This window comes from Oreochromis aureus, linkage group 19 (assembly GCF_013358895.1).
Source record: "Oreochromis aureus strain Israel breed Guangdong linkage group 19, ZZ_aureus, whole genome shotgun sequence".
NCBI classification, from domain to species: Eukaryota; Metazoa; Chordata; class Actinopteri; order Cichliformes; family Cichlidae; genus Oreochromis; species Oreochromis aureus.
Window position 1 is genome coordinate 31,542,779 of NC_052960.1, and position 16,127 is coordinate 31,558,905.

At 43.2% G+C, this 16,127-nt stretch overlaps 2 protein-coding genes across 3 annotated transcripts in view; one reads left to right on the plus strand and one right to left on the minus strand.

The window, feature by feature from the left end:
• The window catches only part of zgc:109986 (uncharacterized protein LOC553566 homolog), a 28,332-nt gene extending 22,115 nt beyond the window's left edge, over positions 1-6,217 (minus strand). Inside the window, exons 1-3 of the mRNA XM_039603600.1 lie at positions 6,056-6,217; positions 5,664-5,788; positions 4,711-4,849 (exon numbers count right to left, since the gene is read on the minus strand). Coding sequence (XP_039459534.1) covers positions 4,711-4,849; positions 5,664-5,788; positions 6,056-6,152 — 361 coding nt within the window. The 5' untranslated portion in view covers positions 6,153-6,217. The remainder of the gene's footprint in view (positions 1-4,710; positions 4,850-5,663; positions 5,789-6,055) is intronic.
• A 2,078-nt stretch (positions 6,218-8,295) lies between these two features.
• LOC116335520 (4F2 cell-surface antigen heavy chain-like) lies at positions 8,296-15,498 on the plus strand. 2 transcript variants are annotated; one of them, XR_005609334.1, is made up of 9 exons: positions 8,296-8,663; positions 11,019-11,209; positions 11,468-11,641; positions 11,852-11,949; positions 12,155-12,297; positions 12,985-13,300; positions 13,478-13,537; positions 14,499-14,915; positions 15,140-15,498. XR_005609334.1 is itself a non-coding variant. In XM_031759236.2 (8 exons), exons 1-8 carry the CDS (start codon positions 8,353-8,355, stop codon positions 14,847-14,849), a joined length of 1,644 nt encoding a protein of 547 aa, XP_031615096.1. In that variant the 5' UTR covers positions 8,296-8,352; the 3' UTR covers positions 14,850-15,498. The 2 variants fall into 2 exon arrangements, 1 of the variants encoding a protein (XP_031615096.1); XM_031759236.2 differs by having other exon boundaries at positions 14,499-15,498.
• The last annotated feature ends 629 nt before the right edge of the window (positions 15,499-16,127 follow it).

The following is a 16,127-nucleotide window of genomic DNA, read 5'->3' on the forward strand; positions in this document are numbered from 1 at the left end:
GACGAGACACGGGTGAACAAATGGAGGACGATTTAAATGTTGAAGCAGCAGCGACGGAGGTAGAGCTGGTGGAGGAGGAAGAGGAGACGCTTGTTAACAAAAAAAAATGCATCATCAATTGTTTGGCAACATTTTGGATTCAACATAGGGGGTCATATGATTGTTGGGTTTTTCTCTGTATTTATTATTGTGCTATCTACTGTACAATATAAAGCGCCTTGAGGCGACTTTTGTTGTGATTTGGCGCTATATAAATAAAATTGAATTGAATTGAATTGAACAAGGATGATATTGATCAAAAAATTGTTAAATGTAAACTCTGCAAAAAGACTGTTGCGTCAAGTCAAGGTAACACAACCAACCTCTTCCACCACCTGCAGCACAACCATGTGATTCGTTTGTTTCAACGTTTGTTTTTTTGGCACTTGGGGTGGTTATCGTCCATTTATCGTTATCGAGGTTAACTGCTCAATTTATCGTGATATTGATTTTAGGCCATATCGCCCAGCCCTAATCAGGGGGTCCTTCGTCCCTCTTCGGGGGGAAACTCCCACAGGGCTTAAATCTGGGACTCTCCACCATTTGACCCTAGAACTGAAGAAGCTTCTCGGATGAGAAGTGAAACGTCTTCAAGCAACTTAAAGAAGTCCAGACGCTTTTCTTTCCGAGCTCCTTAGACTACGATGACCTGGATGACTGAGAACCTTCACAGACAGAAAACTCCAGACGATTCCATTCTGAGCTTAAGAAGCTTCTGATTGGTTAGTAGTAAATTGGTGGCACACATGTGGGTGCATATAAGGCACCCCCAAAACACAGCCTGTTTCTTTGACATGGGAAAATCAAGAGATATCAACCAAAACACCAGGAAAAGAATTGTGGAGCTCCATAAGTGTGGCTCAATTTTGAATACAATTTGGTGCCATTTACAATTAAGAAATACAGACAATTTCTCTCTTTACTCTTAAATGTAACAAATATGTTTTTTATATGTATCAATCTAAAAAACAATAAACATTTAGTCTGATTTGATGTTTTACAATTAAAAGTGTTTTTGTTTTTATCTGAAGAGTATGTAAATATCTGGTTTCAACTGTATATTTGATGACGTTGGTGTTTGGCTTGATTGTCAGCACAAAGAGGGAGAGAGAGGAACAGAGAGGGAGAGAGAGGGACAGAGAGAGAGAGAGGAACAGAGAGGGAGAGAGAGGAACAGAGAGAGAGAGAGGAACAGAGAGAGAGAGAGGAACAGAGAGGGAGAGAGAGGAACAGAGAGAGAGAGAGGAACAGAGAGAGAGAGAGGAACAGAGAGGGAGAGAGAGGAACAGAGAGGGAGATGGAGAATGAGGACAGAACAGAGATGGAACAAGAGCAGGTGAGACACACCTGTTAGTCACATCGTTGTTTGCCAAAACTCACCAGAACATGTATCTAGTGCCTAGTGTATCTTTTTAGATACTAGGGCTGGGCCATATTATACCGTTCACGGTAATACCGGTACAATGTTAGGCAACGATAAGAAAATGAAATATCGCGATAGAATATGGGTAAAACGCGCATGCGCGGTGCCTTTGTTTTCATACGCACATGGCCGAAAAAGCATGGTGGCAACGGAGAATGAGAAGGGGGAAAGCGGATTGTTGAGTGAAATGGATGAACCAGAATTGGTTTGTAAAAATGCCGCAACTTCAGTGATGTGGAATTGGTTTGGTGTTTGTCCGTCAGATACACAACAAAGCACATTTCTTTAATAGAACATGCAAGCGGGCCGTCGTTATTGCATATTTGTTAGACTAAGGTGCTCGTAAATCTGGGAGTAATCTGGGTCCTAAACTCCGTCCACCTCAGGTCCCAAAGTCAACCCAACACTGCAGCATCACTGAGAGTTAAAAACTGTCTAATTTCTTTCATCTTTAATAAAACGATCAGCGTTGCTACTTTACCAGGTGTAACTATGATGTTTAACATCCAGGCATCCATGAAAACAGAATTCATTACATTTAACGGAGTTAGAAGTTAGCAGGAAGTTAGTGGAAGTTAGCTCGCTAGTTTCGCTAGTTACCTAAGCATGATATAGCATGTTCTGAGAGATTTCTGAAAAAAATCAAACGTACAGCTCTGCTATCACTTCCAACATAATTGAAGACAGGAAGCTAAACAGCAGTGACTTTTGTAGGGTTACTGAAGTTGGGCTAGCTGGTATACAATGATGTGCTACGTGATCGCTAGCTACACAGCTATGTTAGCATAACATAAACAGTGAAGCTGGAGGATGAAGGCTAACACTTTTCCACTCGATAAAAGTTAACGTAAGGTTCCTGATGGTTAGAGACAAATGCAATCACATGGCAGGATGCTGTAAACGGACCAAACTTCAGTCAGGAGAACAACTGAGATAATCCATCCACAATACGAGGTTAGTCATTAATATACTGCAACAACATGGGAATAGAGCAGCTGTGATAGAATACAGCATTAATGAATCAATGGTACAGAAGTGGAGGAAGCAAGAAGAATGAGTTGAATAAAGTTTGATTTATCTGACTGCTTTGTTTTGCTTAATGTGCCTTATAATCCCGTGCACCTTTTGGTCCGAAAAATACGTATTTGACTTTTTTATTTGGCACTCTGCAGTTTAATGTTGCAAAGCACCTCTTTTTAACTTCAGTGGATATTATACATGGTTATGCTGAGGATATGTCAGCCCATTTCTACTGGAAATGCCTTTTGGTTAAACTTTCAGCAAGGAATTTGCATTTGCACTGTTAAATGTTTATATAGCTTTAATGCACATAAAAAACAGCTGCTTGTTTAAGTGAAAATAAATGGGTGGGGTTTTTTGCACTAGTAAAGTTGTGGAGTTGTATTTTGTCTCGCATCGATTATATCGTCAGTTATATCGTTATCGCAAATTTTCAAATAAATATCGTGATAAATATTTTTGGCCATATCGCCCTGCTCTATTAGATACCATTTGTTACTTTTCAAATTCTATATTTATTAAGTTATGCAGGCTTGTTTGCACAACAAGGCTAAATAATTATATAAACTTTTCTGAATCTAAATAGTGTACTTTGGTAGAATTAAAAAATAAGTGTAGTGCAGGTCTATGATGATTTTTAGTGCTACTATCATCTAGTTTTGATTCTGGTTCTGTTTTGGTTAAGTCCTAAGTAGTCCTGATTTTGAACTGTCGTAGTCCTGTTTTAATTCCAGATCAGTTCTGGGTCTGGTTGAATTGGGGTTTAGTCCCTGTGTCTTTATCGCGATGGTGGCTCAAGAGTTGGGAGTTCGCCTTGTAATTGGAAGGTTGCCGATTCGAGCTCGGACAGTCTCGGTCGTTGTGTCCTTGGGCAAGACACTTCACCCGTTGCCTACTGGTGGTGGTCAGAGGGCCCGGTGGCGCCAGTGTCCGGCAGCCTCGCCTCTGTCAGTGCGCCCCAGGGTGGCTGTGGCTACAATGTAGCTTGCCATCACCAGTGTGTGAATGTGTGTGTGAATGGGTGGATGACTGGTTGTGTAAAGCGCTTTGGGGTCCTTAGGGACTAGTAAAGCGCTACACAAATACAGGCCATTTACCATTTTATACAGCCCTGATTTTTTTCTGCCTTGCTGCTTAATTAAAAAACTAGTTTAAGGTGTCCTGCATATGTGATATATATTTTTTCCTATATGAAGTCCTTCTTTTTTGAACAAAACTCAGCCTAATAAATCTTTCAGTCATCCCCCCCCACATGCATACTACCCTTTGGGGCTAAGCCCCGGGTGTATAAAATGTCTGGCTCTGCCTCTGGAGTCAACAGTATCCATGACACACAACCTAACGTTCGATAATGTGTCATGTGCAAAAGCATCAGCTCTAAGAGCCGTGCTTAGAGAGTGCTTTGTAGTGAATCAGAAGAGTTGACTCCCACTGAGCGAGAGCTGGCTCCTCACTCAATTTCCTTTGGCTGCTCAGCTCTCACACAGTGGCTCATCTATGCTCCAATCCCTCCATATTGTGGCCAATCACATGCGAGGATATAGGATAATATCATTATGTGAAAAACAGAGAGGGTGAGAGACGCGACAGTCAAGTGGAGCGTGCATCTGTCCTCTCAGTAAGTGAGTGAGACAGTAGACAGCGGTGAGGAGGGCTGTGCGAGTGCATCGCAGAAACACATAAATATGCCTGAAATCCGTAAACGAGGCAGCATCTGGCTGCAGTTTAAAGACTTTTTTGTCTCAGTCTTTGTCTCGATACCCTCTGGTCTTGGTCTTGTCTTGGTCTGGGTTTAGGCGGTCTTCACTACAAGTCTAGTGTGTTCTAACAAACATCGTCTCTACGGCACGAGGCTGCATAACCCTGCATCTGCCTGTCAGGGTTAGCAGACGCAGCTTTCTGCTCCATGTGTTCATGCTCTTATACTGAGCACCGCACTGTGTTTGTGAGCTAAAAGACAAATCGTTTGCTTTCTTGTTATTCAAACTGATCCTGAAGTAAGACTTCACTATGTCAGAGGGAACAGCAACTGTGCCGGTTTGTCTTTAAACAGCTGTCATCTCCACTTCTTTTACCATTCAGACTTTTTCCTTAATGTGGCCCTAACACTTCTTCACACATATGTGAGTCTGCCAGCTAGCTACAGCTGCTAGGATAACACATGGAGCTCAGCGAGCTGCTAAACATGTAGACCTGAACAAAGGTGAGCAGTGGTGATGTGCTCCCACCCAGAGGTGCAGTCCTGTGGGATCCACAGCTGAGGCAGTAGTTGCGGCTCATGAGTCCCCGTTCACACAGGGAGTCCACCTGCTCGTCGTCGTACAGGAAGCTATCCACGTGAACCGTCGGCCGTGACCGCCGCTGCATCTGGAACACGTACCAAAGCTTCCTCGTCATCCTCATCATCACCACACCTTTCTCCATTAACATCATGAAGCTCAGACCTGTCTCCACTAACACTGCCTCACTCTACCAACATGGACACTCACATAAGGAGGACACTGAGTGTCTCTCATGATCAGACGTACGCAGCAGACGCACAAACATGAAATCAAATACTGAAATATAATGGCTCAATATTTTTAAACTTCAGAAACGTTTGAAAATGTTTGTAAGCCCCAAAAAACTATATAAAAATATAATATGACTAAATATCTAATAGTGTTTTTGTTTTTTTATTTTAAGTCAAATAAATATTGGGGAAAAAGCTTGAAGTAAAATAAAAACGGCATTTTAAACACAATGTGGGCGTGGCTCTGTAGTACAGTCACTTAAACATTAATGGAGGTTGTGTCAGAAAACATTAAAAACACTTATTTGCCTCCAAAACACAGAAAACTGAATTTTAAAAGGCCAAACAGAGCTGTGATTATTAGAAATAATAACAATAATAATGGATTGCATTTAAATAGCGCTTTTCTAGGCACCCAAAGCACTTTACAATTCCACTATTCATTCACTCTCACATTCACACACTGGTGGAGGCAAACTACAGTTGTAGCCACAGCTGCCCTGGGGCAGACTGTGGCTACAATCACTGTAAAGTAAATAAAGTAGTAATACCACTTTTATTACTAACTTATGAAGGCCCTAATGAACTTCTGATCACAATGTGATGCAGGAGCACTGATCAGCAGTGTACAGTCCTCTGTAGTACCTGCTCAGTATTCAGACACAGTACCTTACTGTAGGCAGCGGTCTCAGAGGGCAGCATAGCATCAGGGGGCACATTTGCCCTCAGGTCCTCTGCAATACTCTGCAGCAGCACCCTCCCGTTATCTCCCAGCAGCTCGTCCTCCAGCTCATCTGCAAGAAGGCATTCACACACACACACTCGTGAGTAAAGGGGAAATGACGGCTCAGCAGTGGTAGTATGCTGTCAGTCTGTGGGCTGCTCTGTCAGCATGAACGGAAGATGTAACAAACTCGTAAAACCCCCGAAGCGTCCCACTGTGTATTACTCCTGAAGTGTGCGTGACTGTGGAAACAGCGCGACATGGTGACGACACTGTGAGAAGTCCCCCGCTGAAGCCGTAACCCACGAAGCCCACGCCACACGTGCAGTGTGTTTACCCGAGTTCTTCATCCAGCCCAGCAGCTGCGTGAGTTCAGCCGGCCTCAGTCTGCTCAGCAGCCGCTTCAGCTCTGATTTAGCTTCAGCCACGTTCATGTTCACGCTGGAAAACACGCAGGAAGCTGTTACAGGCGCTGCACGCCGCTGAGAAACGCAAAGCTTCTTCTTCTCTGGGTTTAATGGCAGTCTGCACGCGTTCACGCTGCACTACCGCCGCCTATCACGCTATGCAGTCATTGTCTGGAAGGCTAACAGAGCCGGATGGAGTGGCGTAAAACCGGCTTAAATAAAACTTAAATGAGGCCGTAAAACCCGTTAGTGCGTATGAACGAGCTTCTTCTAGTCCCGCTGGGCACTGCTGGAGGTCAGTGCTGGAGGTCAGTGTTTCCCCTGACCTGTCCCAAGCAGCAGCCTGAGAACATGTCAGTCCAGCAGTGCCTGTCAGCACTCCTGCTGCAGCATTTGGCATAAACACAAGGTGATGATGATGAATGACAGTAGTCCAGCCTAGGAGAAATAAACCCAGGAACTAGTTTTTCAGCGTCACTCTGAGACAGCATGTTTCTAATTCTAGAGATATTCTGCAAACACAAGAAATCATCCCAACATATTTGTTTAGTGGACACTTTGGAGGACATATCCAGGCACACATACTGGCATCCTGACATGTAGGTGGCTCTAGCAGGTCAGCCGCTAGTCAGAAGGTCGGTGGTTCAATCCTAGCTGCATGCCAAATGTCCTTGGGCAAGATCCTAACCCCATGTTTGCCTACTGGTGGTGGTCAGACACCCCGCTCTGTCAGTGCGCCCCATTGGTGCGCCCCAGGACAGATGTGGCTACAATGTAGCTTGCTAGTGTGTGAATGGGTGAATGACTGAATGTAGTGTAAAGCGCTTTGGGGTCCTTACGGACTAAGTGAAAGCGCTATAATAATACAGGCCATTTACATCCTGTACTTAAGTAGACGTATAGACACTATTGTTTAAAAATACTCTGGTGAAAGCTAAAGTACTGATTCAACTTCTTTACTTAAGTAAAAGTGGAGACGGATGTGTTACTGATGCTTTTTCTCAGCAGCTGATCAGAGTTTCAGTGTCTTTCCTCTCTCTGTCCTTCTCCTCCTCTGGTTTTCTTCCCCCTCCTTCTGTTAACTTCCCAACCTCTCTTCCTTTCTTTCCTGTCCCCTGGTCCTGTCGGGTTCTGATTGTAATACCTCAAAATGAGAAACTGAATAAATTCATACATTTACAATAATAATAATAAAATATGACAGTCAAGTGGACCAGTATAGCAAAACCTGTAATAGTCTGCTTGGGAAAACAAAATCTGTTCTGGTCTTTTTTCGGCCTTCAGACAATAATTCTGATTGTTTCAGTGACAGAGGAAAAAAGATGTATAGCAAATTTGCACTAGTAATCCAAAAAAATAAATACATTTAATAAAACAAAAAAGGAGAGTGATGTGATGCAGTCAGTCCTTTCAGCTGTCACCATCAGGCCACAGTTATCGTCTCCCCCTGACGGACAGACAGACAGACAGAGAGATGCTTTCAAGCAACACAACACTGCAAGCTGCAACTTCACGCAGCTCTCCTATTTATTTATTTATTTATTTATTTATTTATTTACCAATTTCTACAACTGACGTATGTAAAACTGGCCCAATCCTATTTGATGTTACATTCAGGTGCGCTCGGAAATCTGTTCAAGCATTGGTAGGAGAAACCAGACTACAGAAATCATTTTCTGGAAACGAAAACAAGAAAATGATCCTAAAAACCAAAACTGATGTTTATATTTTTGTTTGTTTTGTATTTTGAACATATTTTGTTTATGCTGTAGTTTCAGAGTGGTTGTCATCAGAGCAGGTCATCTGCTGATTGGCAGGTGGTTCCACCTTCAGTCTGAATGCTAAATCTTTTGGGGCATCACATTCAGTAAGACTGCCTGTTAGACAGAAAGCACCTACGCGTAGAATAAAAGTGCTTCATGGACGAGTCGTGTTGTATAAAGCGCTTTGAGCGGGAGCTGCCTATAATAGAAATGCGCTACATTACAGCCGCTCCATTCACCATATTCACCTATCCTATCTGTGAGCTGACCCAGTTGGCTTACAGAGGGTCACTTTAAATGGTCTGTGTGCTGGGGCAGTTGAACGCCAATGAAACACGTATTGGTTCAAATAATTGGGACAGTTTCGATGTTCGTCTGTCCCACTGTTTGTGAACGTCGCACAGACTGACTGACTGACTGAAGCACGTCTGCAGCTCTTCCATCAGTAACGGGACTAGGCCGACATGAACACGGAGGAGACCAATGTAGAGATGAAGGATGCTGAGCACAAGGACGAGGCGGGTCCCGCTCAGGTGGATGCTGATGCCACGGAGGCCGATGTGAGCGAGGCAGATCTGGACCAGGAGGAACAGGAGAAGCAGCCGATGACGGGAGGAGACCAGACCGCCGACACACCCTCTGCCAGCGGGCAGGAGGCACCGACGACGGCGGAGAAGAATGGCTTGGTGAAGCTGAAGATCCCCGACGAGGAGGAGGAGGTGAAATTCACTGGGCTGAACAAGGAGGAGCTGATGAAGGTGGCGGGCACCCCGGGGTGAGGAGGACACACTGTGCACACCCATGCAGGGCGAGGCTCTGTCGTTCCTTTTATTTATTTATTTCTGCATGAGCTGACACCAGCATGCATCTCATGTATGCAGTAAACCTGTGACACGTACAGTACTGCTGAGCCTGTTTCTGTGTTTGGATACGCAGGTAAACGTTGGTGGTTTAATAGAAGTCAAGAAGGCAAGTCTGAGATGGCCTACAGTTCAACACTGTTTGGCATGATAACAGCTTTTATTATAATGTCGGTTTTTTACTCCATGATTTTTAATCCAGATTCCAAAACACGTTTGAACCCCATCTCACATTCAAATAAAAACACAATACTTGATGATAGCTGCACATCTCAAAAATGTACCATTCCCATCTCCATAAACATCTGGGAACTAAGGAGGCCGACTGCTGGACTGCTTCGTTTTCATATTTTTAATCTGGTGATGTATGAGATGTTTGAATTAGTCTGGTCTGCAGGCAGGCTTTTCTGTTGTAATAGATGCAGTATGCAGTTGAGCAGTGTCTCTTGAAAATAAGCCTGAATAAGATGCCATCTTCATTGGAGCGTATGTTACTCTCCAAACCTAGTTTTATTTTGACTGCTTAGATTATTTTTGCTTTGCACACAGAAACGAAAACGATTAGCTCCCCTGATGCTAACAGTCAGCTGAATATCTTGCAATCATTTGCACATGTCGTCTGAGCAATCACAGACCGTCGCCCACCCTTCCTTGGTTAATCTCTCAACTCCTCCATATTTGATGATCTTCTAGCATCGACCTTTGTCAGTTTCAGTGGGGTTCAAGTCAGAGCTTTGTACATGCTATGGTTGGCATGATACTAAACCAGAAACAGAGTAAAAACTGTACCTCAGTGCAGCAGCCCCCTGTGAGCAAGCACTTTGGCGATAGTGGGAAGGAAAAACTCCCTTTTAACAGGAAGAAACCTCCGGCAGAACCAGAACCACAGCCATCTGCTGTGATTGGTTGGGGTGAGAGAAGGAAGACAGGATAAAGACATGCTGAGGAAGAGAGACAGAGATTAATAACAGATATGATTCAGTGCAGAGAGGTAGCTGCCAGCGTCTGTAGGCCATCACTGCATTAACCCTGTGACCGCAGCAATATGGTAGCGACCAAAGCAAACACAACCAGCTGGAGACTACACATTTTTCCTGAGGGTTAAAATCAGTCCCTGTCTTGTCTTACAGTTTTAATAAGAGGAGGGAGGGACACAGGTTCAAATCTACCAAGGACAGCAACAAAAGCAAAGATGTTTCATTGTTGCATTCTTAACCACAAAAAAGACTCGGAGGTGGACTGAAAGGAGTTAATTGTACTAAAAAGGACACGAGGTTTGTGGAAATAAATATCAGAGAAATGCTTCATTTTTTCACCTTTCACAGTTCTTTAGTTCTTCTGTGTTAATTAGTACGCTCCGATGCTGTTGTACATGATGATACCTCTATACATTTTTATGCAATATAAAAATGTTGTATCACAATATCATTGCCATAGCAACACCATTATTATAATCCTGGTTTAAAATCTCAGTTCAGTGCACAACATTTGAGTTTTTCTGTAATAACAATGTGCAGGTTCTCTGTGCAAGCAAAGTAAACTACAGAGATTTTTCTGTTTGACTCATGCTGTGTCACTCTATGCTCCTCTGTTTTCTGATACATATAGTGTCAGGGATGATGGCAGTGAGACCAGCTGTCATATAATATTTGGAGACAGTGGCATTGACAAAAAGACAGGAGGCAGTACCGGGGTGTAAAGAATGTAAAGATTTCTGTCTTCGGCTGACAGCAGAGGGAAAGCTCAGGTCTGGAGATAAAGTTAAGAGAAATCAAGAAGAGGTGTAAGAATGTGAAAATATGAAACATTTAACACAGTAGTTTATACAGTACTTTACTTTAAATGTAGTATTCTTGACATTTGATCAAATCTTAGGAAGAAGTTAAAAGGAAGTTAAATGTTCAGCAAAATAAGTACGAGGAATTTGTTGGGATTTAAAAAAAAAACAAAAACCAATATGTGATCCCTGAGATGAAACAGTGCCCACAGATGCAGCTGTCTGATAAGTTTACATGGCAACAATATCAACAGATGTGGGCTTTAGCAGATTTGTTTCACATATTTGAACTCTTTGACCTTTACATGTTCTGAGTCTTTTGGCCAAGACGTGAAAATTGTCGAAGGTGTCACAAAGGAAACACAAACATTTCAGCATTCATAGCCATGGTGCGTTTCCAGATTCACTTCAGTCGTCCAGATAATCACGTTTGGGTACCTGCAGGACGCAGAGCCTCAACTCATTGATAATCCAGCCTTTTCCTGTTTCTCAGCTGGGTGAGGACCCGCTGGGCGCTGCTGGTGGTGTTCTGGCTCGGCTGGTTGGGGATGCTGGTGGGGGCCGTCCTCATCATCCTGCAGGCCCCTCGCTGCAAAGATCTGCCCAACACCAACTGGTGGAATGATGGCCCTCTGTACCAGATTGGAAACATCCAGGCTTTCACCGACACCCACAACCTGAAAGGTGAGTCCAAATATAGATAAAGATCATATATAAATATCATCTTTACATCATTCTCCAATAAATGTGTAACACCCAACATGCTCTGTCTGTAACTCTCTGCTCAGTTATCTGACCGTTTGCTGTGTTTTCTAAACACAGTCAGATGTAAAATCAGGCAAACACAAAGTCAGCAGCTGCTAAAGTATAAAAGAGTCACCACAAAGAAACATCACAACAGTAAACTACTGCTCCTCCTCATTGTATGTGTTTCCACCTCAGGCCTGGAACAAAAGGTCAACAGTTTGGCTCAGCTGAAAGTCAAAGGGCTGGTGGTCGGGCCGATCCACGTAGCACCTCCGGATGAAGCTGTGAACCTGAGCTTTGAGGAGATTTCCCCCGAGGCTGGAAACCTGGACCAGTTTAAGGGTTTCATCCAGGCTGCTCATAAAAAGGGTCAGGGAGACAGCCTTCTACAGAAACAGCAGTCTCATGATGTTTTATGTGTTCTGTCCCATATCAGTGGGAGTAATGCTGACAACAGACCAGAATGATTGTTTCACTAAAATGCTCTGAAAAACTCAGAGATCAACTCAAGTATATGAAGAACAACGCCAAAGTACACATGTACTTACTGTAGTACATTTGCTCCTCTCACCTGTGCAGGTATTTTTGTGGTTCTGGATTTGACTCCAAACTACCTGGGCTCATCCGGGCCCTGGTTCTCCAACATCAGTGTGATGATTGTAGCAGAGAGACTGAAGGTGAGTGCTCACTGATGTCACACACATGCTGGTGACTGCTGTTCAGCTATATGTGCCAGAAATCTCAGTCCGCGGCAGTAAAGTCATTATTGCTTCCAATATTAACATTAAAAACATTTTTAGCTGAATCCAGTGCAAGTTATTATTCATTAAAAGAAGTCATCAGGTGGGTAACAGAAATGATGAGTGTGTCCTTGTGCCTCAGTCTGCTCTGGTGTTCTGGCTGAACGAAGGCGTGGATGGCATCCAGCTGTCAAGGGTGGAGCACGTGGCCACAGTGGTGCCGTCTCTTTGGAACGACATCCGAGCCATCGTGCAGAACAGGACGGACAAGCATCCCAACAGCAGGTGAGGAAAACAGTGTGCCTGGATGTCACCGAGTACTATCAGAGATTTCATGAAGCAGAAGCAGGAGATGGCAGCAACACCAGGAAACCACCAGCTTTACCCACGTCTGTGTTTCTGTGTCTTGTCACTTAGATTACATTTGAAGTTTGTAAAAATGTTTACTATGCAAGTGTCACTTTACTTTATGAAGCCGTTGGGTTGTTATTCCAACATGGCAGATACAACAACCCAACACTTCATGTGGCAAACACCTGCACGTGAAAGTTACCCATGGTCCAGAAAAGTACTCTTTTGTTTTGGTTAATACGCTCGATGATTTTCTTACACTCAAATATTGCAGAACATTTATATACAGTACAGTTTTTCTACCCCTGTGGCTGACAGAGGCTGTGTATTCTGACCTGCTGTTGCTGCCTGGGACTGTAACCTTGTCCCACCAGGGTGAACTTTGCTTTCTCCTTCACAGGGGTTTTCTGAATCACTCTTCCTCTGGTCCCCCACCAAATATCAGTTTGCCCTGGGAGACCCTACTGAGGCCATATGTCCAGAACTACATAGATCTGCTTTAGGACCAGATCATTTTTATTCTGTGTTTATTAGGGCTACCTGAGAAACTAAAAATCATGCATTAACATCAGTTAATCTCTGGATTACGTAAAGGGAACCTTCTGCGCATGTGATTTTCAGAGTCTTGATTGGCGTCACAGACCGCTCCTCTGCTGAAGATGTGTCCACCCTCCTCTCTTCCACGGGTGTTGACCTCCTGATCTCCCGGGTCCTTCATTCACGTGATACGGATGTCACGGAGCTCGCTCGCTCTATCCAGCACTTGTATTCGTCCCAGAGTCAGATGAATCTCGTCTGGAATCTGGGGGGGCGGCTCGAGGGTCACATGGCTTCACTGGTGGGCCCAGCTCTAGTTAAACTGCATCAGTTACTGCTGCTGACATTGCCCGGGACGCCCATCTTCAGCTACGGAGATGAGATAGGTCTGATGGACGAGGTGAGGACATCTGTACAGTAAACTCTCAGGAACGTACTTCAGTATTTTAATAAGCTCATGTTCTTTACTTTAGCCTCATTGTAGTTACAGAGGAGCACAAAGCATGAATATATGAATACATATTGCACTATTACTTGTATTTGTTGTGATATTAAGATTTTATTATTTCCACGGAAGGACACCAAGTTTCCCAAGATGCTTTGGGACTCCAATGAGGAGCTGAATGGAACTCTGCAGGTAAGATTAGATTAGATGAAACTTCATTAATCCCTCGGGTGGGAAATTCAGTTTCCAGTAGCACAGCATCGACAGAAGTTGCATGTTACAGAGTTGAAATACTAAATAAAGGGGAATGACAGTAAGGATATGAGCATAAATATACCATGTATACACATATATAAATACAGAATATATAATAGGGATAAAGCAGACGAACTCGTCAGTACCATACTGCAGAGGTGTGTTATTTGAGCTGATTGTGTGGGTGGAGCGTGTTTTGAATAAAATTCCATAGTGATACACATGCTGGTAATACAGTCGACCTGGTGTAGTAGTGACAGTATCAGAATAACTGTCAGTGCATTTAACCTACTAAAGCTTGGTCCCTGTTTGAATGTGAATTCAGCCTGCATAAACAGACAGTTTATTAATATTTATCACTGGGGGGTAAGTTTGATTTAGTTACTGTATAATTAGTCATTCAAAGAGGAGGCCTTGACCCACGCTTCACACAGAAGTAAAACTGGACAAACGATGCTCAGCTCTCTCGTCTGTGATCTCAGAAACCACTTTGCTGGTGTCTTTAGACTTCAGTGTCACGTCTTATTAAATCCAGGGAATTCTTTCCATCCATCCTAGAAGGGAAATTCTAGTTTCATGCTATCTGTGTGCATATGTGCATCAGATGATAACTTAGCACTCCATCATGCAGGCTAAATATCATAACCTGTGACTCAAACAACCCAACAACATGGCATCCAAATGACTGTGGCTGCACAGTTCATAGCCAAAACCAATGGCAGATGGTAGTCATGGTGACCACATCCATCTTTTGCGCAGATGTGATTATGAACACGTTCTCTGCTCGTCTGCAGGTTTGCTGTTATTGGCTGTAGTTGTTCGAGCAGGAGTAGTGTAACCTAGCAGCCTACTGATAACAGTAAATATCACATAGTGATTGTGTGCTCTCTCTGTGCAGGAGGAGCGGGCTGAGCGCCTGACCTGTCGCAGGTTTTTCAGCACTGTGAGTGAGCTGCGGGGTAAAGAGCGTTCCCTGCTGTTTGGAGACTTCATCCTCCTTTTTAACTCCTCCTCCTCCCTGGCTTACCTGCGGGTGTGGGATCAGAACGAGCGTTACCTCGCCGCCTTCAACTGGGCTGCAGAGGAGTCAGCGGTGCTGCAGCTGAGCCACACAGTGCTGCCCCCGAAGGCTGTGGTTGTTCTCAGCACCAACAGCAGCACAATGCCTGCTGACAGCAGCGTGGATCTTACAAACCTGCAACTTGGCCCTGGGGAAGCTGCGCTACTCAAGTTTCCCTACACAGGATAGAAAAGATACTACCAGAGATTAGATGTTGATGAAAGTCTGATTCAGAAAGATTGACATCATGGTGAGGTGAGGGGAAATATTGTTGTCTAATTACATACAACACATCATTTCAGATTCAGTGACTTAGTGATAACGACTAATGATATTATTTCACGTGAAAATGATATAAATGTTCTCAGAAGTTAAACAAACAGGCTTTGTAAAATGTCCTGGTAGTTGCCTGTTTTTAACTTGTCTTGCTAACAAATACGCTAATATTGAAGCATGTTTATATATTTGACACTTCCCAGAATCTGATGTCTTACATTCATCCAGAATAAACATGCAGAAATATACTTCAGTGACCTGTGCTCATCATCTACGATACTGCAAACGGATTCAGAACTGTGTTACTTAACCAGCAACAGTTAGAATAAATGTGGTCAATTATGGGCAAAGATGTGGTATTGTGTTCAGTTTAGTGACCTCCCTAAATCATGTCTCAACAAGGTCAAGTTTACTGGTTAGTAGCAAATGCTTCAGAGTGCTCTGATGTATGATGTCATTTCTTCTTCTTGGATGTATTGGGTTATGTCTTATATGACATGTCACTTTTCCTTTCTGTATTGTGAATTCTAAGAAAACATGAAAAATAAAATTGAAAGAAAAGCACAGCATCCATGACAGTCTATCAGTTTTTGTATTTTTAAGTTCCTCGTCTCCAGTTAAACCATTAAAGTCACATGTAAGTCTAAACTGCTCATTCTGAAAACTCGATCTGTATTACACAGACCTTACTTTTCATTAATGGTTTTCATGGAAACAATATGGAGACTCCACATACCAGAAACAAGTAAAATAATAAGAAAAAAATAAATGTCAAGACTCAGTATGGGTTAAATACCAAGGTGTTTAAAGTGTTGACTCCAATTTTAAAAATGTTTACAGAGTCCTTTCAAAAGGGCACCATACCACAGTCCCTGAGAGGAGCATTAGTCACTCTGCTCCCGAACCACACAATAAATGTGAAAACTGGAGACCCATCAAGTCTGCTTAATGAGGATTTGAAAATACTTTGTAAAATCTTAGCCAAGAGAAACAAAGAAATACTACCTAAGATAATTGGGAGGGGTCAGAATGGATTCATTCAGGGCAGACAAGGATTCCACAGTATCAGAAGGATTCTGAAGCTTCTTTATGACCAAAAGGGGCTCCAGACACTGTTTTACTGTCACTTGATGCTGAAAAAGCATTTGACAGAGTGGAATGGCCTTATTTGTTTGAGACTCTGGAGCACTT